Source organism: Mesoplodon bidens (assembly GCF_964165515.1).
Source record: "Mesoplodon bidens genome assembly, chromosome: 19".
NCBI classification, from domain to species: Eukaryota; Metazoa; Chordata; class Mammalia; order Artiodactyla; family Ziphiidae; genus Mesoplodon; species Mesoplodon bidens.
In genome coordinates this window covers 21,061,810-21,086,558 of record NC_138179.1, presented here as the reverse complement: position 1 = coordinate 21,086,558, position 24,749 = coordinate 21,061,810, and the positions used below count along the sequence as shown (strand labels likewise).

General features: G+C 50.0%; 1 protein-coding gene across 2 annotated transcripts; it reads right to left on the bottom strand.

The window, feature by feature from the left end:
* Positions 1–756: 756 nt before the first annotated feature.
* On the bottom strand, positions 757–24,404 carry PELP1 (proline, glutamate and leucine rich protein 1). Of its 2 annotated transcripts, XM_081220054.1 has the most exons (17): positions 23,930–24,402; positions 16,141–16,205; positions 15,654–15,759; positions 10,888–11,037; positions 10,576–10,647; positions 6,055–6,114; positions 5,600–5,750; positions 5,285–5,414; positions 5,051–5,138; positions 4,503–4,591; positions 4,308–4,424; positions 4,036–4,183; positions 3,735–3,894; positions 2,972–3,027; positions 2,621–2,827; positions 1,011–2,483; positions 757–905 (listed from the first exon to the last, which is right to left on the bottom strand). In XM_081220054.1, the coding sequence occupies exons 1-17, from the start codon at positions 24,176–24,178 to the stop codon at positions 813–815; spliced, it is 3,414 nt and encodes a 1,137-aa protein (XP_081076180.1). In that variant the 5' UTR covers positions 24,179–24,402; the 3' UTR covers positions 757–812. The 2 variants fall into 2 exon arrangements, with proteins under 2 accessions (XP_081076180.1, XP_081076181.1); XM_081220055.1 differs by lacking the exon at positions 10,888–11,037 and having other exon boundaries at positions 23,930–24,404.
* Between the last annotated feature and the right edge of the window lie 345 nt (positions 24,405–24,749).

Here is a 24,749-nt window from a genome sequence, read left to right as displayed (position 1 = left end):
CTACCTCAAGCCCATAAACCTCAATACCCTCTCACATACACAACTCTGGGTGATGCTCACACATGCACCCCAAAAAGTCCTAGAATATATAGAGTCTATAAATGCTTAAAGGGATCAGGCACTGGCTGGGAAATGTCCAAATCTCAAGAGTGAGTAGGAAGGCTAGGGGTGAGCTTGTCAAATTCCTGCCATGGAGGTGTTGGGCGGGGATGTTGTCACTGGAAGGACCAGTCCCAGAATAGAGCTCATCCCCCATATCCACGATGGATGCCCCTATAATTTGGGACACCCAAGTTCCCAGTTCACAGAAGTCAATGATTAAACTCCTCTGTACTTTATTGTAATTTTCTAAAGTTCCATCACAGTCACTTAGCCTGCTCTTTGAGACCAAGGGGCTGTATGTGTGTTTACACAGGTTCACTCACTAGGACACTTAATCCCATAAATTTCCCACATACTCCCACACCTGGATTACTAACAGAAGCAGGGCTACTTCCTTCTCCTTCTCCAGGCAACCCAGCACACACTTAGCATCAGCAAGAGCACCAGGCAAAAATTCGACACTTGTCACACTGACTTGCTGAGCAATAGGACAGGCCCTTACCCCTCTAAGTCAATGGCTCCTCTTCTGGACGGTGGAGCTAACAGGACAGCCATGGACACGTTTGGGAAACACTATGGGTACAGGACAAGCCCAGCAGACATTTGGGCTTCTGGCTGGGGACACTGTGGTGGCAAAAGGCAGAAGCAGCAGTTGCTATCCAAGGACATAACTTTATTGGAAACGAAGAGTGTGAAGGTGTGGGAGAGGGCTAGGAATCAGGCTCTGTGGCAGGTGGTGGCTTCTCATCATCAGGGGGGCAATCAATGAAGTCAGCCAGCATGGCAGCTGTGTCATCCTGCTCCTTTGAGGGACAAAGACATCAAATCCAAAACAGTCACACATATACACTGAAGAGTGGGTCAGGCTGCACAAGTGGCCAGCACTTCTCCCCGCCCGGCCCGCTCACCTTTTCCTGGAGAACTGCCACCTCCGCCTCTGTCTCCATCTCTTCTGCTGAAGATGCCTCTGGTGGGGGTGGTACCTTGTCACCCCCACCCTCAGCCCCCTCTTCCAGCAGGGTTGGGGGCACAGAGGGCTCCTCTTCAACAAGCTCCTGAGGAGGTGGCACTGCAGGGGGGCTCCCCCCTTCCCTCTCCACCTCCCCCTGGGAGGGGAGCACCTCAGGGGCCAGTGTGGGGGCCGTCTCAGCCCCAGGCCCCTCCTCAGCCCCCGGCTCCTCCACTTCCAGCAGCAGCCCGGGTTCCGGTTCTGGCTGCAGCTGCACCTTGGGGGACGCGGTGGGGGGCAGAGCTGGAGGCAGGCTTGGGGGTGCAGGCCCTCCTTCTTCCACCTCCCCGCCCGCCGGGCCGAACTCCACCTCTTCCACCTCTTCGTCCTCGTCCTCGTCCTCTTCTTCCTCCTCTAACTCACCTTCCTCTTCCTCAAACTCCTCCTCAAACTCTTCTTCTTCTTCTTCTTCCTCCTCAAAATACTCTTCCTCCTCCTCCTCCTCCTCCTCCTCAAAATCCTCCTCCTCCTCCTCCTCCTCCTCTTCCTCCTCCTCCTCCTCCTCCTCCTCACTGCTGTTGATGTTAATAACTGTCAAGTCTTCTTCCAGGGCTGGGGGTCCTCCGCCACTGGGAGTCCCTTCAGGGACCAGCTGGGGTGGTGGGAGTGCCACAGGGCCAGGAACAGGAGGGGGAGGCGGCGGAGGGAGAGGCCCCGGGGCCGCAGGCAGCTCTTCTGGCTCCTCCTTGGCTGGCACAGGAGGGGAGGCTGTTTGGGGCCCGACCGGGGCTGCAGGCGGGGGTGTGGTACCCGAGGGGGGTGGGGGCGGCAGGGGTGGCAGCCCCTCAGGCACGATCACCACACTGTCATCAGAGTCGCTTTCCAAGGAAATCTCCACATCGGATGCCTCCTCCTTATCATAGTGGACAAAGGCTGGTCTAGGCACCCTTCCCCCGAAAGTCTCATCTGGGGGTACAGCAGGTGGAGGAGTGCCACTAGGGGCAAGGACGGCATCCTCATTTGAGCCTGCCCGGTGGTTCTCAGGGCCAGGAAGGAGCCGGGGGGATACAGACACCAGGCCTGGGACGGAGAGACCTAAGTGGTTGGCTGTGGCTGGAGGTCCAGGACGTGCCGGGGGCATGGGGCCCACTGAGGCCATGGGGCCCGTTGGGGGCACAGGGCCTGGGGAAGGCATGGGGCCCGCCGAGGGCATGGGGCCCGCTGAGGGCATGGGACCCACCGAGGGCATGGGGCCTACCGAGGGCATGGGGCCTGGGGGATGAAAAGCTGGAGCCCTGAATGGAGATGGAGCCTCAGGAGGGGGAACTGGGGCAGGGGTGGGGCAGGCAGGGCCCATGGTCTGCAGGGGAGGAACCCGGGGATGGGTCAGAGCTGCACAGGTCACCAGTGCTTCTGAGCAGAAAGTGGAGACCTGAGGAGGGAAAGAAGGGCGAGAGTGAGCATCAGGGATACAGGCCTTCACGAAACCAGGGAGGGAATGCCGACCAGCATCAGAAACAAGAGAATCCAGGAACCCACGACGTGAATTTGGCCACACTCCGCAGTTACCTCAAGGCTGTCTTCTCTCTGGCCCAGGGAGAAGGCCTGCAGGGCACAGGCAAGAGGAGGCGGGCAGCGAGGAGAAGGCGCCAGCAGCAGAGCCAGCAGCAGGCGGTAGAGTTCCCGGCGGCAGCGCGAGCTGCTATACGGGGAGCTGCCTAGGACCTCGCCCTGCTGGACGCCCATGACCAGTGGGAGGACCAGATCATGCAGTCTCTGAAAAGGACAGAGAGCACACCTTGAGATGACACCAAGATGAGCCAACCCTTCTCCGGGGCCTACTCCCTGGTGTGAATGAGCCCCCCACAGGTACAGAGCAGTGGCCCCTCCCCACCTCCGTGGGGACCAGGCTCCACTCACCCTGTGAGTCTCCTCCTTGATGAGAGGTCCGCACATGAGGACGGTCCGGCTGAGGCCTAGGGAAGGAGACCAGTATGTCAGAGGCGGGCAGCTAACGTGACGATGAGCCAGGGTTTCTGAAGCACGTGGCCCCAGCTGAGCACCCCGCTCTGCCGCGGCCCACTTCAGGCAAGTCACGTAACTCCTCTAAGTTTGTTTTCTCAACTATAAAATGGGGATCCTCAACATATGCCTACTACCTAAGGCTGCTGACATTATGTAAATGAGATAGGTGATGGAGGTACATTATAAATGTGCATTTACATATTTGGGGAGAGCTGGCACTTCCCTTCACACGGGGGTGGGGTTGGAGGGCAGTGAAATACACAGGACCCAAAAGAAAGTCACTTCTGCGTCCAGATTAGCAACTGTGTCAGAAGCAGGAAGCCCCACTGAGCAGCCCGCCTGGGGAGTGTGAGCTCCACAGCCCAGGGATTTCATCCTCTTCCCGGCCCCGCCCTCTTGTACTAGAACAGCACTTAGCATGTAGAGGGGATGCACAAACAAAGATAGCTGAGACCCTGGAGGGGCGGTGTCAACACCAGAACTCCATCTAACAGCAGGACCCAAGATTCCACCTGCAGCCCTGGGGGTGGCATGGCTTCTCCACAGGCTCTTAGGTGGGTCTGCATTTTTTCTACACCCTCCACCTCAACGACTGGTTTGGGGCTATCACCCCAGGCCATCCCAGTGCGCCGAGGTGCATGGCACAGGCCTCACCCACCTCTCAGCGCAGCTGCACACACGTCACTGTTGGCATTGCTGTCCCCTTTCCGGTGGCTGGGCGGGGCCGTAGCCTCCCCCATATCCAGCTTTAGCTTCTTGGGGGCGCTGGGCTTCCCGGTCTGCAAACCCCCATCAGGGCTCCCCCGGGGACTGCGCAGCTGGTGGGGGAGGGGAACATAAATCACACACACCGGCCAACAGGAAGGCAGGACAGTCAGAAGGCAGTGTCCGGTGACAAGGCTGGTGAGGACAAGGGGTGCAGGATGGGGTCCCGGGACAGGGGCAGAGGCCTCACTCACTTTGAGGGCATCAGCCGGCGGGGAGATGTCACTGAGCAGGTGGGTGAGCAGGGCCTCACCCGAGGCTCCCCCCTGAAGCACTCCTGCCGAGGCCCCACACACCTGCACCCACAGCTCCAGGACAGCGTACACCTTGGTCCGCATGGTGCTGCGGGAGGAGCAGAGGGCAACTTGTGAAAGGGAGTCGACGTCCCAGCCGCCGGCACCCCCGGTCCACCGGCACCCCCTCACCCACCCTCTCCTCTTCATTCTGTTCCTAGATAGTCACCTACCTGTAAGGCCTCTCCTGGCCCGGAGAGAGGCTGTCCCTCCCAATGCTCCAGGCATTGAGAACCTGGGGAAGCAGGCGGTTGATCAGGGCCCCAAAGCGCAAGAGCCGGCCTCCGCACCTGGGGGCGAGACAGAACAGTGACCCCCGCTCCCAGCACATCCCAGCCCCTGCACCGCATCCTCCCGACCCCACTCACGCGAGGATGAGTGCAGAGAGCAGGTCCAAGGCTTCCAGGTGGAGGGAGGGCAGCAGCAGCAACCGCAGGGGACCATCTCCAAGCAAACTCTGCAGAAAAAATTAGCAGAGTAAGGAGTGGAGGAAGAAAGTGAGGCAAAGAAAGAGAAATGGAGACAGGATACACGCATGTGACTAAATACACGTGTGCACGCAGGAAAGGAACCCACACCCGACCCCAAACTCCCCCACCAAGATCAAACTGCCATCCTCAACAGACCCTGGAAGGAGGACAAGGGAGGGATGGCTGAACCTCGCGGCAGTGACGCAGCTGACCCCCAGCTCACCATCCCCTGAGGAAGCATCTGCTACAAGTGCTCCCGCAACACGGGAGCGAATCGGCACTGATGTGCGTGTGCCGGGAGCACGGGAATAACGGCATCTGGAGAGGTAAGGAGCTGGCCGGGGCAACCTCAAGCAACATCACTTTGGGAGCCACAGCCCACACTGCTTGCCTGGCTGCCCTGCATCCTGGGCAAGTGCTGTGAACAGGGCACAAACTCCACTTACGATGTTCTTGGCACTGACGCTGAGGGTCCGGCAGATAAGATCCAGGATTTCCTGCACGGGGACGGACACGGGAGCCCCGAACTCAGAGCTAAAGAGAATCAGAGCAGGGAGATCCTCAGCGCGGGGGCCCATGGGGACTCCACACCCACCCTCAACCTCCCTCCTCATGACGAAGACGACACCCATCTCGGCCCCTCCTGCTCCAGGCCCTCGCTCCCCCCGACACTCACACACCTGAGCATGAGCCCCAGGCAGCGGGCCAGCCCGGAAAACCTCTGCCAAAGCCGGAGAAGGACATGGGCGTCGCCATCTTCTGAGGGGGAGAGCAGCGTCTCCACCCCAGGGCCTTCGTACTGCACAGGAGCTGGACAGAAACACAACCACCTTCACACGCCAGGTCTGTCTTCCATCCCCTCCTCCTCCATTCTGGTGGAGGACCCACCCATATTCTACTCCCTTTTGCCTAGAACTCAAAGGCCCCGCCTCTCCAGACCAGCCCCCTGCTCCCCTCACCACCGTGCCACCGACCACAGCAGCCACAGTCCTTACCCGTGTCCGCCCCCGCATACAGGGCCCCAAGCAGGCTGTGCAGAGAGGCCAGCAGGCTGTGCAGCTCCTGCTCCCAGCTGTCCGTGTGCTTCAGGCCCTGGGAGAAGCCAGCCCCTAGAGAGGGCAGCCGGGAGTAACACTCACAGGCCAACTGCAGAAGACAGGTTGGAACCCTGGTCAGGTGGGAATCCAGCCCAGCCATGGAATCCCAACCCCACCAATGCCCAGGAAGACGGAGATCAAAGAGAGCTCTGAGGGAAAACGGAAGGGGCTACGGGGCAGAAAGACACAGATGGAGACACGGAGGCAGAAGTCATGACTTGTGTTTACTGCGTATGTTCACAAGGAGGGGAGTGAGACCGTGGTCGAAATGCAGTTACAGACAAAAAAACAAGAGAGAGAAAAGAAGCTCCAGCTCAGACCCCAGGCTCTCCATCTCCCTCCTTTCCCTTTACCTGCTGGAGCTGAGGGCTCAAGGCATCCACCCGAGACAGGAAAAATGAGGCCAGCTTGCCCTGGATTGGAGGGAAAGAAAGGGAGAGGCTGGTGAGTCAGCTCCAAGGGCCAGAGACGTAGACCCCGCCCATTCCCAGCAGCAGAATCGAGGCCCAGGATCTAAGGCCTTGTTCTTTCCTGCAGACAAGGAAGCACCACACTCTAAGGCGCATCATGCCTGGGTGCAGACATGCTCTCATGGTAGAAAGACACCCTGAATGTCGCCTCTTGTCCTTAGCCTCCCTGTTTGAGGCCTGTGTCCCACAAACGACTGGGCCCCCTCCTGCCAATATTTGCAAAATGACAGTCATCTCCCTCAAGCCAAAGACACAGCACTGAAAAGCAGCTACCTCCACGCCCCAACTCCCTGCCAGCTCAGACAAGAAGCAAGGGTCCAAGCTGGGAGCTGCGGCACTAACCAGAGGTGCGAGGGCAGGACAAGGTGGAGAGAGAAGGAAAGGCTGCCCAGCAGGACTGAGGTAGCACATCTCAGAGCAGCGACCTGTCAGTTAGCCAACAACAGTACTCCGCCTGCTATGTGAAGGCGCTGGCACAGGAGTGTTTAACTGGGGCCCCATTTATCTGGAGGTAGAATCAAAGGGGCCTGCGAACATGGAAGGGAAATTTTTAAAATCATTTTCACTAACCTGTAAATGAACTATAATTTTTTTTTTACTGTAAATATAGACAAAAAGCCACAGTAGTATTAGAAGTACCTCTGACTGTCACCATCAGAAATCACTTATTTTCATTTCACATTACATATAGCTGTAAACAATTATCTTGAATTATCATTCACGTGCATCACTAATTTGAAACTTAGGTAGTTATCAGACCTGCTGCTGGATCCTGTTATTTGACACGTTAATAAAGAAGCACATCCTACTCTATCACAATTTTTTAAAGTATACGTTTCAACAGAATCAGTGTCCCCTGCAAATTCCATGTATTTTATGGATTTAAAAACATTCGGAGAAGCGGTCTATGGCACAAAAAGGGTGAGAACACTGAAGTATAACAGGATTTCCACCTTCAGTGGGTGTAACAGTCGGGAAGACAAATGTGTGGAAAACAACAACCGGGAACCAAAGAGGGAGGGTCAGGAGGGACTGATGCTGGGAGGCAGGACTGAGCTGGGTTTGGGAGAGAAGGGAGGACCCGGATAAGGAGACAGAGGGAGGGACACCATGAGGAGATCTCCAGGCTCACAAGAGGCCCACGGAAAAGCAGGCCGAGCCTTAAATCCCAGGCTAGTGTGTATGGACTTCATCAGGGGATGGGGGCATCACATGCACAAAGGTAAACTTCCAGAAGACAAGGAAGACAAATCAACAGTGGCACCAGGCACGCAGCAGGGGACTTATGGGAGGAAGCAGGCACGGAGGTCTAGCAGTGTGTGGTTCAGAAAGCAGCCCTCCAAGGGCTCCCTGCCATCGCCCTGTGGCAGGAACCACATCTGGTTTCCCACGTTCCACTGCAGGATTCTCACCATGAGACAAGCACTGTTACAGCTGATCCCAGGGCATGAGAAGGCCTAGAACCATTTCCCTTGGGACCTGGAAAGCATTTTCATGTCCGGTGTGGTAGGGTTCTGAACACTTCAAACCAAAAGCAGCAACCGTCCACAGGTCTCCTGATTCACTGGCTTCTCCAAGGATGATAGAGAGTCGCCGAAGCCTTATCTACAGTGGCACTCAGCCCTTTTGGCCCACTTACTGCTCACGCTTTCCCTGAGACTGAGTCAAAAAGCTGGGCTGAGGCCACCAAAAGTCTGCTTATGTGACTGCAGTCAAGCAAAGTACAGGGACATGGCTCTGACCACAGGTCTACCTGCAAGGCCAACCAAAGTAATGGCTCACTTGGAACATTTCACTTGAAACGCAAGTACGCGTGCACACACAGTATGTCTTGGGTGTCTCTTAAGAGTGGGGTGAGTCTTCCCACTCATTCCAGGGAACAAATAATCTGTCGAGGAGGAAAGGTAAAGCCTCTACAGGACTGACTTCATGGACTCAGAATGCTTGAGATACCTCATTTGGGAGGGGTAATCCTGAGCTTGGAGCCTGCAATTGCCCTGGGAGCTTCTGGGGGATGGAATAGAGAACAGATAAACACCCCAATTATCAGTTTCCTAAGTACTGGTCTGCAAGACATTTCAAGTACAAACTGCCCCTGGGGCCTCCACACAAGACAGATTCTTATCTGCCATGTTGGCAATAGACAAAGCCAAACTCCTCAACAGAGGGAAGTTCTCCAGATGACACTGTATTCTTAGAGAAATAAAGGCATATGCACCCCGTAACAACATATGAAAGTTTTGTTGTTTGGTTTGGAGAGGGTACTTAAAATGCAGGCCATAACTTCAAAAACTACACGTCTGACAAAAGGCTGTGAGTTATAGATGAATTCTCCTAACCACTCACAATGAAAATTAAGGGGCACTAGCAGAGGACTCACGGGCAGGCTAGTCTGACTACTCACATCTTGACCCCACAGGTAACACTCAATTCTCCCTGCACTTTCCTGGGGGGATGCAGGTAGGTATAGATAACCCCAAACCAAGCTGAATCAAAGCAGGCATATGCAGTGAAACCTCACATACTTTTACCAATGAGGGGTCAGAGACAAAGATCTAGCCTGTGTAATCTGAGAAGTTAATTTACAGAGCATTCTAGAAGAAAGTTAATTTAGTAAACTAAACTTAGTAAAACTTTAGTTAAAAAGAAAAAAAAAAAAAACTTCAATGAAATCCCCAAGTTACTCCAAATGCCTTCTTGACAAAGTCCTGCCCTGCCACCCAAAGATTCTACTACCTGCCGTTAGTGGCAGTCGTATGAAAACAAAGCATCAGCAAGGACGTGACCCACGTTCACTGAGAAATATCATCTGCTCCAGGGCTTTTCAAATACTGCAAGTAACCAGTTACCAAAGTCTCCGTAAGTACCACTCCCAGACCACAGTGCACGTGCCCGCAGAGCTCCGCGTCAGGCTCACGATCCTTCCCAAGCCACTAACAACTGATCAGAGCCGGCATCAGTGTGGAAGCCTGTCTGTCAATCCTGTCTATGTTCTTAAAAGTGCCTGGGGGGCTTCCCTGGTGGCGCAGTGGTTGAGAGTCTGCCTGCCAATGCAGGGGACACGGGTTCGTGCCCTGGTCCGGGAGGATCCCACATGCCGCGGAGCGGCTGCGTCCGTGAGCCATGGCTGCTGAGCCTGCGTGTCCGGAGCCTGTGCTCCACAACGGGAGAGGCCACAACAGTGAGAGGCCCACATACCACAAAAAAAAAAAAAAAAAAAAGTGCCTGGGGAGTTTGGCTTGGTGGAAAGAACACGGGCATGAAGGACAAATAGCTCTCCCTCGCACCCTGGTTCTACAACTACCAGATACACAGGCTGGTGTTAGTCAAACCCTTCTGGGCACGTTTCCTTCTGTTTAATTCGGTGACACCAGCTCTACAGAATTACTGTAAAATGAGAAGACACGCAGCAGAGTGCCTGGCACATAGTGAGTAGCAGTTCTACTAAGTACCAGTTCCCTTTCCCTTTTACTTTCTTAACTTGGTCATAGAACCATGTGAGCTTACTTTCAAGGTAACTTGAATGGCAAACTCCCCCTTAATTGGTAATACTGAGTATAATATTACCAATTACTGTGATTAACCACATGAGTTATACAAAAAAAAATTATTAATTTGCCGCTAATTCCAGCTCTCCATAGGTTTGTGCTTCCATCTGAGAAAGGGGGTGCCCAATGGTTTGTCAAGCAATGATGAGTGTATCAAAACAAGAGAGAACATCTAATCGACAGGAGAACACCTATTTGTTCTTAGGTACTTCTTGGCATCGAATTATTCTGCAAACAATAAATGTACCAATTCCAAAAGCCCTTTAACTGTTACTGCTTTGGCAGAATTTGATAACCATTCATATTTGTTATTTTATCTCCTTGAAAATAAAACTCTAATTCTTTCACTGACCTCCTTCCTCCCTCACCTGACCCACATCCACCCTGCCTGTTTGCCCTAATAAGGCTCTGCTGTGCAGCCATGACAGTTCGTGGGACAGGGTGGGAGATTAGTCAGGAAAATAAGGAGAGAAAAGCACTGGGGACGTTGATATAGGGAAGTAATAAGTCAGGAAGGCTTCCCAGAGGAAATCATAAGAGCTTTAGGAACAAGGTAAAACAAGATGGTAGAAAAATGGGCAGGGCATTCTAGAGGTACAGAGAAAGGAAAAGAGAGGAAAGGCAGAGAGAGGAGAGAGTCCAGGGGTAAGAGCCTGAGCTTTGGCATCAGTTCTTAGGCAAGTTACTTAATTTCGATTTCTTTATCTGTGAGGATTAAATGAGAACACATTTAAAGCTACGAGGTGGCACAATTAGCTGTGGAGACCGGAGCTTAGAAATCTCAGCCCCGAACTCTGAAGTAAGACGGCTATCAAGGTTTATGTTGGTGGGAAGAGGAGTTCCCATGAACACTTACTTTGAGAGACCCACACGCCCGAGGGAAATAGGTCATACAAGCCTTCATTCCTTCCAGTGCTGAGAGCTCACTCTGTGGGGAAACAGAAAGTAAGGAAGAGGCCGAGGGCCCAATGCCCCAGACCCCATCTCCACCCCACCACGCACCCCTCAGGGTCCCTTCTCCTTATACTTTTTCTTGGCCCCGACCTCTTCTCACTTCTTCAGTCCTATTCCCCAATCACTTCCCATCACATTCTTTAACCCAATGGGTGTCAGTGAGGGCAAGCAATGCGAGGGGCCCAGGGGAGGGGGACCCGGGCAGGCGTCTCACCTCCGGTCTGAGGCCCAGCAGGGAGGTGAGAAGGCCAGGGAGGTGGTTCATGGAGATGTCCCGGAAGAGTGTGGGGAGCTGGGCCGCGTAGCGGAGCAGGTCCCCCAGCACAGCCACGGCCAGCTCCATTGTGGGGGGCGGGTCCTGGGACTAAAGAGCAACAACACCCCATGCTCCCAACCTCACCTTCACGGTCACCGAAAGGAGGAACGAGAGGTATGACAACATGGGGCTTTCGACAAACACCACAGTTAACGTCAACATTACCATCAAATCTACTAGGGACAGGGGCTCCCTGGTGGCGCAGTGGTTAAGAATCCGCCTGCCAACGCAGGGGACACAGGTTTGAGCCCTGGCCCGGGAAGATCCCACATGCCGCGGAGCAACTAAGCCCGTGCGCCACAACTACTGAGCCTGAGCTCTAGAGCCCGCGCACCACAACTACTGAAGCCCATGCGCCTAGAGCCCGTGCTCCACAACAAGAGAAAGCCCACACTCAGCAACAAAGATCCAACGCAGCCAAAAATAAATAGATTTCTTAAAAAAAAAAATCCACTAGGGACAGAGTGTATTAGAGATATGGAGCATCTGAAGTAACACATTCAGACAGGACATGTGTTCACGTTTTAGTACTATGCGTGTCTGGGGGTCCGAGGAGTTTGGGGGAAAAAAAGGTAACAAAGCCATACTTTAAAGATCTCCTGACTAGACCATCTCTAAGAGTTCCTTGCTGCTCCTGTGCTACATTTCCCTGCTGGGAATGGAAAGGAGCACTTCTCAGACCACAAAACAAGTCTCAGCCCAAACAAAACCGCCCCATCTCGCCAAGCTTGCTTCTGGCTGTCTCAGACCTACTGTGGAATTCACGGAGGAAAAATGGCTTGAATTTAGAAGGGCTTCTCTAGAAAATTAACATGAATCTAAGGGAAAAGCCTTCAGCACATTACCCCCTGCTAGACCAGACGCCACGTGTCAATGAAACAAACAAGAATGCTTGTTAGAAAGTCCGACTCAGTGGGCCTACCAACCACAAGCAGGCCTCAACACTGTCCAGCAATCCTCCTGCACCTCTCGCTGGTTAACTCTCTCTGCTACTCAGCCCCTCTCCCACCACCGTCACTTCTGTATAACCTAACCTGCAACTTCAGAGAAAGCTGAAGCCCAAAGATGGGCACTCCCTCAGCTTCCCACCACCAAACTGAAAACTCCATCTTCATCCTCATCCCCGCTCTCCCTCCTCCTGTCCCACTAGAGGAGATGCTCCTCCCATCCAAGGACAATCCCTCCTCGGTGCTTTAGATAGTCCCCCGCTCCCTTCTCAGAACCTAACACTGTTAACTGGCCCCCTCTCTCCAATCCCTCTCAAAAGGATTCTTCCTACTGACATTTGTGCATGCTCCAGTCTCTGCCATCCTACAGGTCCTTCTCCTGAGCCCATACTCCACTTGCCCAATCTCAGCTGTTGCCCAGTTTCTCTCTCTTACCAGCAGAGCCAGACGTCTTGACAGGACTGCCTACCTTCTCCATTTCCACTCCTTCTCCCACTCACTGCTCATCCCAGGGCAACCTGGCTTCCGTGACCACTGCTCCACCAAAAACACTTTCACAGTCTCATTACCCTTGAGTTGCTAAATCTGATAAAAAATTTTCAGTCCTCGTCTTATTCCAGCTCAGAAGGGCATAAAGAGAAATGACTCCTCCGTCTTCCCTGAAGTATTTGGAGTCCATCCAACCCACCATCCTGGTTATCTCCTTTCTGCTGCTCTGCCTTGTCTGCTTTGTAAGCTCATCCTCCTCTACCTGACCATTGACTGTGGAGCGCCTCAAGATCCAGTCTGTATTAAGTATTCAACTTGATCATCTGAGCCTCATCCTCAGCTTCAGCTGCCATCTAAATGCTGAGGACTCTTCCTCTTTGTAAAACATATTGACTGAAGCCCCCACCCACTGAACCCTCAGGGTTACCCTCTGAGATATCTGGTCACTTCCACGCACACTAGGTCAAGGGTATGCTTCCTGGGGGCCTCTACTGAATGCCCAAGACCATACTCATGTTATTTTCACCACTCCCCTTGGAACCTGGCTGTCTTCCAATGTTCTGATACCCGGGAGTCATCCTGGACACATCCTTTCCCTGACACTATTCCATCATCAGGGCCTGTTGTCTATTTTGCCTCTACATCTCTCTTGAAATCCCTCTTTGCCTCTAAATCTCTCACCTACTTCTCATCATGTCTACAGCTGCCGCCCTAGTCCAGGCTACCGTGAATGCTCTCCTAGGTTTCCTTAGTACGTTCCTCGTGGTCTTTCTGCTGCCATTCTGGCTCCTTTCTAATCCTGTCTCCACACAGCAGCCAGAGTGGTATTTCCAAATGAAAGTTTGATCACGTCACCACTAGCACCACCTCCTTCCCCCTACTCAAAACCTTCCATGAATTCCCACTGTTCTGAGAATAAAAACCAAACTCCCTAATATGCCTACAACGCCACACACAGCCTGGTCCCCATGCACCTACCTCCCCGGTCGCATCTCATTAACCTCAGCCACACCAGCCTGCTTGTAATTCTTCAAATGAGTCAAACTCCTTTTCTCTCAGGACTTTTGCAGGCTTAGAACACTTAGAAAACTCTCAGTCCAGTTCACTCCTACTCATCAGAACAGCCCTCCCTGAACCACTGACCCTGATCACCAGTCTGGGTCAGATTCTCTCGTTACATGCTCTCAGGGAACTACATTCTTTATTACCTCCAGAGCACCTACCGAAGTTTATCTTTTCACACTCATTGTATAATTATTCTCTTTCAGGACTTCCTTGGTTAAGACTCTGCGCTCCCAATGCAGGGGGCCCGGGTTCGATCCCTGGTCAGGGAACTAGATCCCACGTGCATGCCGCAACGAAGAGTTCACATGCCACAACTAAGGAGCCCACGTGCCACAACGAAGGAGCTGGCAAGCTGCAACTAAGACCAGGTGCAACCAAATAAATAAATAAACAAATACTTAAAATAAATGAATAGATTTTTAAAATAAAATAAAAAGCACTTAAAAAATATTATTCTCTGGGCCTCCCTGGTGGCGCAGTGGTTGAGAGTCCGCCTGCCGATGCAGGGGATACGGGTTCGTGCCCCGGTCTGGGAGGATCCCATATGCCGCGGAGCGGCTGGGCCCGTGAGCCATGGCCGCTGGGCCTGCGCGTCCGGAGCCTGTGCTCCGCAACGGGAGAGGCCACAACAGTGAGAGGCCCGCATACCACAAAAAGAAAAAAAAAAAAAAAAAAAAAAATATTATTCTCTTCCACTAGAACACAGATCAGCAAACCATGGTCTGTTGGTGCCTGTTTTTGCACAGCCCACAAGCTAAGAATGGTTTTTAAATTTTTAAAGGGTGGGAAAACAAACCAACAAAGAAACACTACGCAACAGAAACCATGGGAATTCCCTTGTGGTCCAGTGGTTAGGACTCCACACTTCCACTGCAGGGGGCACAAGTTTTTCCCTGGCTGGGGAACTAAGATCCCATGTGTGTGAGGCACAGCCAAAAAAAACAGAAACCATATGTGGTTCATAAAACCTAAAACATTTTACTATCTATAGACACCTAGAAAGTTTCCCAACCCCTGCAAGAGACTCTAAACACCTGAAAGCAGGGTCCAAGTACATCTCTCCACCAGAGCTTAGCACACAACTTGCCATGTGTGCCCAGAACATGCTTGTGGAAGAACTAAGTGGGGATGTCATCAAAGGATGTAAAAGCAGAAAAAAAATTAAATGTTAAAAGAGGAAGAGAGGAGCAGGAAAAAAAACCTGGGGAACTCCCTGGCAGTCCAGTGGTTAGTATCCTGCACTTTCACTGCTGAAGGCACGGGTTCAATCCCCCGTTGGGGAACTAAGATCCCACAAGCCACACGGCGTGGCCAAAAAAAAAAAAAAAAAAAATTGTGGGGGACTTCCCTGGTGACACAGTGGTTAAGAATCCGCCTGCCAACGCAGGGGACACAGGTTTCAAGCCCTGGTCTGGAAAGATCCCACATGCCATGAAGCGACTAGGCCCGTGCACCACAACTACTGAGCCTGAGAGCCACAACTACTGAGCCTGCATGCTGCAACTACTGATACCCACGCCCCTGGAGCCCATGCTCCGCAACAAGAGAAGCCACCACAGTGAGAGGCACGCGAACCGCAACTAGGAGTAGCCCACGCTCGCCGCAACTAGAGAAAAGCCCACGCACAGCAACCAAGACCCAATGCAGCAAAAAAAAAAAAAAAAAAAAAAAATAGTAAGCTAATTATTTTAAAAAATCAAACATCTGGGAAAAGCAGCTTTAGAGATGTCACTCATTAGAAAAGCTAACAAGGATATGAAACAGCAGTTACAGAGTATGAAAGGTCAGATGAATTAAAATAACCCAGTAGATAAAAATATCAAAACGTGGGGTAGGATAGGGAGGGTGGGAGGGAGGGAGACGCAAGAGGGAAGAGATATGGAAACATATGTATATGTATAACTGATTCACTTTGTTATAAAGCAGAAACGAACACACCATTATAAAGCAATTATACTCCAATAAAGATGTAAAAAAAAAAAATCAAAACGTTTAAAAGGATGTTTCTATTTGAAGCTCATCCTCCCTGCTAGAAAAAAACTGCTTCTAATTATTCTGTCCTCAGAACTAGATGTCTAAGCCACAAAGATGTACCACATCCAGAATGGAGAATACGGCATGGCTGGGGGAGGGAGGGAGGCAGGGCGGCGGCTAAATCCTTACCTGCAAGACCTGCTGAATGCTCCGAAGCCAGGACACACAGTGCTGCTGGAACATCTCTGTGGGGCTCTCCCCCACCAGCAGGGACAGCAGACACAGGCCCTCAAACCTTGTAAGAAAGGTGAGTGACAAGTGGGTGGTGGCTAGACTGCAGAGAAAGCAATTCATCGCCCTTTAACGCTCACTGGCTAGAGAAACACATCACCTCCAGATCCACGGCGGCTTCTAACTCCTGAAATACTTGGAGGACTTGGAGTGAGGTGCGGGCAGCAAGGAAAGAAGGGAACAGAAGGTGGGGCAGAGGAAACCTGGAAGATGGAATAGGTGGGGTTCAAAGCCAAGTGAACTCATGAAAAGAATCAAGCTCTCCACCTTCTTGGGAATGGAGAAATCTCAGGAATCCGTGGGGTGGTGACAGTGGATGGACAGATATATAGCCCTCTTCCTAAAGAAACATCCCCCTGGAGAAGAAACAGGGTTAAAGACTTACCGAGTTTTGATAGAACCAAGACGTGCATTACTGAGACCCACCAATGCGCCAACAGCTGAAAGGTTCTGGAGGAAAGAAGACAAGGAAGTGAGTCGGGAATAGGATGCTAAAGACACAGGATTTCTCCAAGCGCTTCCCTGCCCCGGTGTTTCCGAAGCCTCTTCTGAAGTAACACCTCCTTTGAGGCCAAAAGACCATTCCTCTAGAGGCTGACAACCTTTTCCCTATTTTCAATAGGTGACACACACAGCAGCCTGTCCTGTCCCGTGGGCTTTCCTCAAGTTACATCTCACCTGTCCCTCCCCCACTTCCCACCCAACGAACTAGTGTTACACGTAAGGCTAGACCGCCCGACTCATCCCAGCTACCAGACTTCAAAGACAGGCTCCTTCCCGTTTCCCTAGACAGCACCTAGCGTGGAGGGACATCCCTAAATGCTTGCTGACTGGACACTAAACTCATCTGATCCCTTCTTCCTTCACCCCAAATCCCCCTCCTCCTGTTCCTGGCTCCCTTCGAGCTGCTAATGCCAACATTAACCAAATCAACCAGAGCTTCCTTCCTGCACATTCTGGCAGCCCTGAAAGAGGTCTCCTCCTCAGCCCTCCCACAAGTAAACTCTACATGCTTAAATGGCCAGACTCCTCTGGTGGCCCCTGTATCTCCCTAACTGTACTCATCATTCATTCGTTCAACAAACACATCTTATGCACTGAATCAGATGAAGGAATACAGAGCTGAATAAAATAAATAAGGTCCCTGTTCTCATGAAGGGAAATGTTGATTCACTTAATAAACACTTATTTACCTACTTTATGTGAGACATTGTTTGAGGTGCTAGGGAGCTTATATTCTAGTTAGAGGAGACAGAAAATAAACAAATGACCAAATAAGAAATAGCACGTTGGAGGGTGCTAGGTGCTAAGGGGAAAAATAAACTGAGGAAGGAAAGGAGAGGCTGGAGTAGGGAAGGGAGACAGCACTTTCTGTGGAGTGGACACAGGGCCCTCTCTAAGAAGCTAGTTGAGCAGAGGAAAGTGAGAGCAAGGCGTACTGATGCGCTCACACGCACTGACAGGAATATAAAATGGTGCAGCCGCTTTGGAAAACAGCCCAGCAGTTCCTCAAAAGGTGAGAGTTAACCATATGACCTAGCAACACCACTCCTAAGTATATGCCCAAGAAAAATGAAAACACGTGTTCTCATAAGAAATCGTATACGAACATTCATAGCAGCATTACTCATAACAGCCAGAAACTGGAAACAACCCAGATGTCCATCAACCATGAATGGATAAACAAAATGTAGTATATCTACACAATGGAGTATTACTTGGCCATAAAAAGGAATGAAGTTCTGAGACATGGATGAACCTTAAAAACATTATGCTAAGAGAAAGAAGCCAGACCCCAAAAGCCACATATTGTATGATTCACTTCTATGAAATCGTCAGAGCAGGCAAACCTATGGAGACAAAAAGTAGATTAGTGGTTGCCTGGGGCTGAAGAGCAGAGAGGGGTTGGGGGGAAATGGGGAGTGACTACCAATGGGTATAGGGTTTCCTTTGGGAATGATGAAAGTGTTCTAAAATTGATCATGGTGATGGTTGCACAACTCTGCAAATACTAAAAACCATGGAACTGTACACTTTAAATGGGTGAACTGTAAGTACGTGAATTACATCTCAATAAAACTGGTTTTTTTTTTAAAAAAAAAAAGGCATGCTGGTCACTTTTTGTTGTTCCAGGCAAAGCAGAGAAAAAGAGCAAAGGTTGTGCGATGACAGCACGCTAGGCGTATCTGAGGAACAGCAGGTGGACTGTCACTAGAGGAGACTGAGCAGGAGAGATGAGGCCCCGGGAGCAGGGTGGGACCTTTTGGAGTCATATAGGCAACCGTTGACTTTCACTCTGAATAAAAGCCACGGGGTAGAGGAGAATTAGGCAGAGAAGGGATATTACTTGACATACTTTTTTTTTTTAAAACACATCCACAACACCTGAGTTGCCTTGTCAAGAAGGCAGGAGCAGACAGAAGTAGGAGGCTATTTTAAGGAGCCAGGAGAGAGATGAGGCAGTGTAAGAGCGTGGTAACAGTGGGGATTCAAGCCTCGAGCTGTGGTTATACTCTGAAGGTAGAGCCCACAGGACGTGACAACACACTGGATACGGTGGGAGACAAAGGAAAGAGGCAAAGCTAATTCCAAAGTTTCTTGCCTGAGCAACTAGAAAGACGGAGTGGTCACTTACGAGGCAGCAGAATACCGCAGGAGGAGCAGGTTTGGGGCTGAGAATCAGGAGTGCAGGTTCAGGTGTTAAGTCTGAGATGTCTGTTTAATGCCAGATAGGCACTGGGTAGCTAAGTCCGGAGTTAGGAGAAATCCTGGTCAGAGTATGGATCTGGGAAGTTGTCAGCCATCAGACTGGATCAGCTCACTGTGGGAGTGAGTGTAAACAGAGGAAGAAAGCAGTAGAAGGACTGGGTTCTTGGGCACTCAAACACTGAGAGGTTAGAGAGGAAGAGGAGGAGCCAGTAAAGAAGGCTACAAAGGAGTGACCAGTACGGTAAGAGGAGAATCAAGAGACAGTGGTATCCCAGAAGCCAAGTGAAGAAAATTTTGCAAGAAAGGAGTCATCAGCTGTAACAAATACTACAGACAAGTCAAGTAATAGGAGGGCCAAAATTTGACCTTTGAACTTGATATCTTCAGTGGTCACTGTTGACCCTCAAGACTTACCAAGTTACCTGGTAAAGCAGTATTTTGGTGAAGTAGTTAGGCTAAAAGCCTAAATGGGATGAGTTCTAAGGGACAACCATCAGGGTAATGATTCATTCAGGGAAGAATCTTTAATGGACACTAAAAAAGAACGGGTGAAAGGGTAACAAGACACAAAATTACATCATCTCCCCACGGGAAAAAAACATAACTTTATAATGAAGAAACCTGGCAGACGTCACTTTAACCCATGATCAAAGTTAACATCACCAGTAATGGGACAAAGAAACATTATGTGCCTCCTGATACGATGCGACAAGAACATCACACATCATTTCTGCAGTATTCTGCCAAAACTGCACAACCTGAAGCTAATCATCAGAAAAGAGCAGACAAACCAAGCTAAGGGACATCCTATAAAATAACTATCCTGTACTCTTCAAAAATGTCAAGATCGTAAGAAATTTTTCTTTTGCTATCAAGGACACTTTTAGCACAACTGACAAAATTGGAATAAGATCTATAGGTTAAATCACTTATGGTACTGATATTGATTTTGAGTTTGATGATGGAATGCAGTTATGTAACAGAATGTCAATTTTAAGGAAATGCATGCTGAAGAATTTACAGGCAAAAGGGCATCATGTCTGCAACTTCCTCCTTCATGGACCCAGAAAAAATATGCAGAGAGAATGATAGAACAAATATGCATTTAAAATGTTGACATTCAGAGAATCTGGGTGAAGGGTATATTCTTTCAAATTTTCTATAAATTGTAAATCATTTCAAAGTAATATTATTTTTTTAAAAAGAAGAATGGGAGAAAGTACAAGTGCAAACAACTCTTTTGAGGAGTTTTGCCATAAGGAGAAGCAGAGAAATGGGGCAGGAGCTGGAAGGGGGACTTTTTTTAAAGCGGTTTTGAGCTATATGCTGATGAAAATGACCTAACAAAGCGGGAAAAGCTGATGATGAACAGGTGGAGAAGCAATGGACTTGTGTACACGCAGAGGGGACAGATGTCATGTACAAGCAGAGGGCTGGCCTTAGGAGGGGCATGGACCAGCTCACCCCTAGTAATGGGAGGGAAGGCAGAGCATACGAGCACAGACACAGGTAAGCTGGCAGATGTGGTGGCGGCAGCCTATGGGAATTCCCATCCCCCTGTTTCTATTTTCTCACTGAAATGGGAAGTGACGTCATCAGCTAAGAGTGAGGATGGAGAGAAGTAATCAGAGGTTGTCTAGGAAAGTGGAAATGTAACAGGATTGCTAGGCAACACTAAGAGTCCACTTGAGAAGATGACAGCCATGAATTTAAAGTGAGACCAGCCAGCCAGGATACATGTATCTCCAGCCATACTGAGCTGTACAGGTACAGGCACCAAATAAACAGAGTTGGATTTAACACACACGGGGTGTTGCCAGGCAAGTACAATGAAGGCAGAAGGGTGAGGAAGTGATTATAATGGAGTTTAAACAAGGTAAGAAGAGAAGAGAAAACATGACAGATAATAAATAAGTTAATTTATTTCAAATAGTGATAAACACTAGCAAAGAACCAAAGCAGAATAATCTGACAGAAAATGAATGAAATGGGAAGGACCACTGTATTTTAAAACAGCGTGCTCAGGAAAGGCTCCTCTGAAATGGTGGCATGGAAGCTGGGGTCTAAACAAGCAGCTCACCTCCCCAGGAGTTTCCCAGCAAAGAGTGAAGGAACTGATGAGCAGTGGCCTCAGCTGCTGCAGAAATGAGATCAGCCTGGGTGGCTGGAGCACACTGAAGACAGGCCAGGAGTCGTGTGAGGGGAGGTCAAGAGGCCAGCAGAGGCCGCACTATGTAAGGCCTGGTGCAATAAGTTAGGGTACGGTTTTAAGCAGGACAATGCTCTGATCTTACTGATATTTTTAAGATCACTGGGTACTGGCTAGAGAATGGGACAGTACAAAGCCCTAGGGACACAAGGCAGAACAAGACACTCTGTCTTTCAAAGTATGTGCAATTATAAGGGAAATGAGATACAGGATTTCTTTTAAAATGCTCCGGGGTCGGGGGGACTTCCCTGGGTCGAGTGGTTAAGAATCCACCTTCCAATGCAGGGGACGCAGATCCGATCCCTGGTAGGGGAACTAAGATCCCACACGCCGCGGGGCAACTAAGCCCACGTGCCACAACTACAGAGCCCATGCGCTCTGGAACCCGCGTGCCACAAACAGAGAGCCCACGTGCCGCAACTACTGAGCCCACATGCCACAACTAGAGAGAAGCCTGCGTACCACAACGAAAGATCCCCTGCGCTGCAACTATGACCCGATGCAGCCGTAAATAAATAAATAAAAGTAAAGTGCTCCGGGGGCAGGGGAGGTTTGGATGCAAAGTTGGGAAAGTGGGAATGAAACAAGACTGGCAAAATGTTCACTGCTAAATCTGGGTGATAGAGACAGCACGGGCCAGGGTGGGGGTGGTTCGAAATACTATTTTCTCTACTTTTGTGTCATCTGAAATTTTCCAGAAGTTTTTTTTTTTTTTAACTACACACAAAAACAAAACAAATCAAAGCCCAGTTGTGTGGGTATGCGGGAGTGAGGTTGAGTGTATATGTACAATGAATAAATAATTTCCATATGGTGTAATAAAGAACAGCTAATCATATGTGGTTTGGAAAGGTTTCCCAAAGGCAGTGACAAACAAACATTGAGTTGAAAAGATTTGGGGGATTGCGGTGGGGGAGTGGGGGCGGGGTATGGAGAGGCAGCATAGGGAGAGATTCCAAGCTCAAGTGCAAAGGCCCTGAGGCAGGAAAGTTCAGGTGCTTAAGGATTTTAAAAGGCAGCAAACAGGTTGAGGATTTTACAAACAGGATCAGCTGTTGTGTGGGAAATGAATTAAGAAGAGCAAGACTGACAGCAAGGAGACCAGCTACCATAATGCAAGCCAGAAATTGTGAACTGTGCTCAGGTAGTTCCACTTTGGAACTACTGAGTTTGCAGTACCTGTGGGAAAACAAAGTTGGTGATTAAGCGTAGATGGATGGGCCAATCAATGGATCTCTTTTTCTCTCAAGCTCCAGGACTATTTACTTACCTTCATTTCTCATCTCAGCTAAGCTAGAAATTCTCCGAGGAAAAGGATGATGTCTTACTTATCTACCTAGAGATGAGGAATAGTAGGTAACACATAAGAGATACTCAAAAAATCTTTGTTGAATGAAAATCTACAAGGAAGTGAAGGAAACCCACCACACAGTTCCATGTTCTGAGAACTCAATACAACACAGACAAGTAGAAAAAAATTCAAGGCAAGATATACCCAAAAATATAGTATAGGCAATTTAAAGGTGTTTCCCACATCACCCTTAGATTCTTTACTCAAAATTCTTCTAGGGGAAGGGAGGGTGGACAAGGGATGAACTGGGAGTCTGGGGTTAGTAGATATAAACTATATCAAAACATATAGAATGGATAAACAAGGTCCTACTGTATAGCACAGGGAACTGTATTGAATATCCTGGGATAAACTATAATGGAAAAGAATATAAAAAAGAATGTATATATGTGTATAACTGAGTCAGTCGCTTTGCTGTACAGCAGAAATTAACACAACACTGTAAATCAATTATACTTCAATTTAAAAAAACGCTTTTAGACACAAGAGAAATTAAGCAAGACATTAAGTTCATGTAGCTCACCCTGAGGGCGGGGAAGACTTGAAAGAGATGATGACGGAAATCACACATTTATAAACAGAATAGATATTTCAGAAATACTTAGGAACCACATGAATCACAGGAGGGGAACGGGGCTGAGATACCAGAGGCACAGTTTTGTCACCCTCAATGAGGACTAATAAATAAATGAGGTCATCTCTAATAAATTTGGGGCTAAGATTATTGAACCACCCAGCAGGTTGTGATAACCCTCTTCCTGGAAGGAAGCATAGAGCTGGGAAGATCCCGGTAACAAGTGTTGGACAAGGAAGAACTCATGTACACGGGTCTTGAAGGATGAATAGAATTGGGGGAGGGTTAGCGGGAGAAGATGGAGCACGGGAGATAATATTAAAGGTGAACCTACCGTAGGTTAGACAGTTATGTCTTCTTAGAATCTGAGTAAGATAATGGGGGTTAAAGCCAGGAGGGGGGCAATGGGAAAGATATGGAAAGAAGTGGACAGATCTGAAAGCTACTTAGAGAATAAAATCAAAAGGACTTAACAGACTGTATACGGAGGTGTGTGAGCAAAAAGAAAGTGTTCAGAATGACATCTGGGTTTCTAGCTTGTAGGACTGAATGGAAGTTAGATTCTATTCTGTGTATAATCCAAAGGACTCTTCTAAACCAGTCTACAAAGCGCTGCATGATCTGTTCACTGCCTACTCACCTCAAAGCGCCCACTCTCTTCCCCTCCATCTCTGAACCTCAAGCACAATGCCCTTCTTTTCAGTTCCTACCAGAGGAACTTCCCACATGAGCTTTTCGCTGACTGAACCGCCGCTCCTATTTTCTTCCCCTACCCAAGTCCTATGATTATCTTTAGGGATCTCAACTTAAACTCCAGTACCTCAAGAAAATCCCTGCAAGTTTCCAGATTAGGTTAGAGATCCCTACTACACAATTCTCAGAGTGTTTTGTAACATTTTGTTCATCGCTATCGCATCTATAACTGGAGCGCCCAGGATTTAGCCCTCAGTAAGAGATCAGTAAATATTTGTTGAATACATCCATTCACTCAGTCCAAACAATCCCCAAAACAGATACTTCCAGATGAAAAAGAAGCTAAAGATCATACATCTAGTGAATGACGGGGCCTGGGATCGAACCCATTCATGCGTGTCTACCGATAGCCTAGCAGCAGAGAAAACGAGGCCCTTCCTCTTCCGAGTTTCTTCGATTCACGGCTGATAAAGGAGAAATGCGTGAATCTCGTCCAGAGTGATACCTGGATCAGCTTTCTGCCCCCAGCTTTCCTTCCCTCCACCTCTCCACTGCAACTGCAGTGCACCAAGACCCCGGTGCACAAAAGCTGCGCCAACCTTCCAACAGGGCCGCGGGCCTGCGGGCTACAGACTCACCTGGGCCCCGCCCACCGTCCCATGTAGCCGCAATAGGCACATGAGCCCCGGCAAATGTGGGACCGAGCGGACTGGGGGGTGCACAGGAGAAACGGTGGACCCAGCTCGCGGCTGTAGCAACCCCGACACGCTCTCCAGCAGAAGCAGGCGGAGACGCGGGCCCGAGTTCACCGCCGAGAGACCCCCGGTCCCGCCGGGAACCCCAGCCGCGGAGCCCGCAGACGGCCCACTAAGAACAGCTGCCGCCATCTTCACCCGGGCTCTAGCTGTGGCGTGGCGCGATGACGTAAATACCCCGCGACGGACGCCTCGAGGGGAGGGGGCGTGAGGAGGGGGCCTTGGTCCTGCGCTTTGCAGTCCGCTCGCCGGCTGGAAGGGAGCATGCGCGGCGTGGAAGGGCCGGGGCCCCCCCAGCTGTGGGTGTTTAGTTCCCGGCGTGTCAAGGCTTGGTCGGTGGGCTGGGTCGAGGGCGGGAGGGCGGACCAGTGGCGGTTAAAGAACACGTGGTCAGGACTACAGGCGCCGGAGTCCAAAAGCTAGCCTTCAACGTAGCGTAATCTCAGGACACTTTCGATCTAGGCATCACTGATACCTAAGGAGCTGGCCTCGTTGTCTGAAATCATAGATATTGTTAACTACATTTACAACGACAGAAATGATACAATACACGTGCCTTGCAAATACAAATTCAAACAATAAAGGGGGCATAAAGTAAAAAGAGAAACTTCCTCCCCCCAAGCCCTTCCCCCAGTAATGTGTATACCTTCCTAATATTAGTCTATGCACAAACACATAAATACAGAGTATATTTTACAAGAGC

Coding starts and splice junctions, on each gene's coding strand:
- PELP1 (XM_081220054.1), bottom strand. CDS start 24,178: ATGGCGGCAGCTGTTCTTAGTGGGCCGTCTGCGGGCTCCGCGGCTGGG. Junction 4,184..4,307: donor GGCCAGGAGAGGCCTTACAG/GTAGGTGACTAT, acceptor CTCCTCCCGCAG/CACCATGCGGACCAAGGTGT. Junction 3,895..4,035: donor CGCCGGCTGATGCCCTCAAA/GTGAGTGAGGCC, acceptor CTCCCCCACCAG/CTGCGCAGTCCCCGGGGGAG.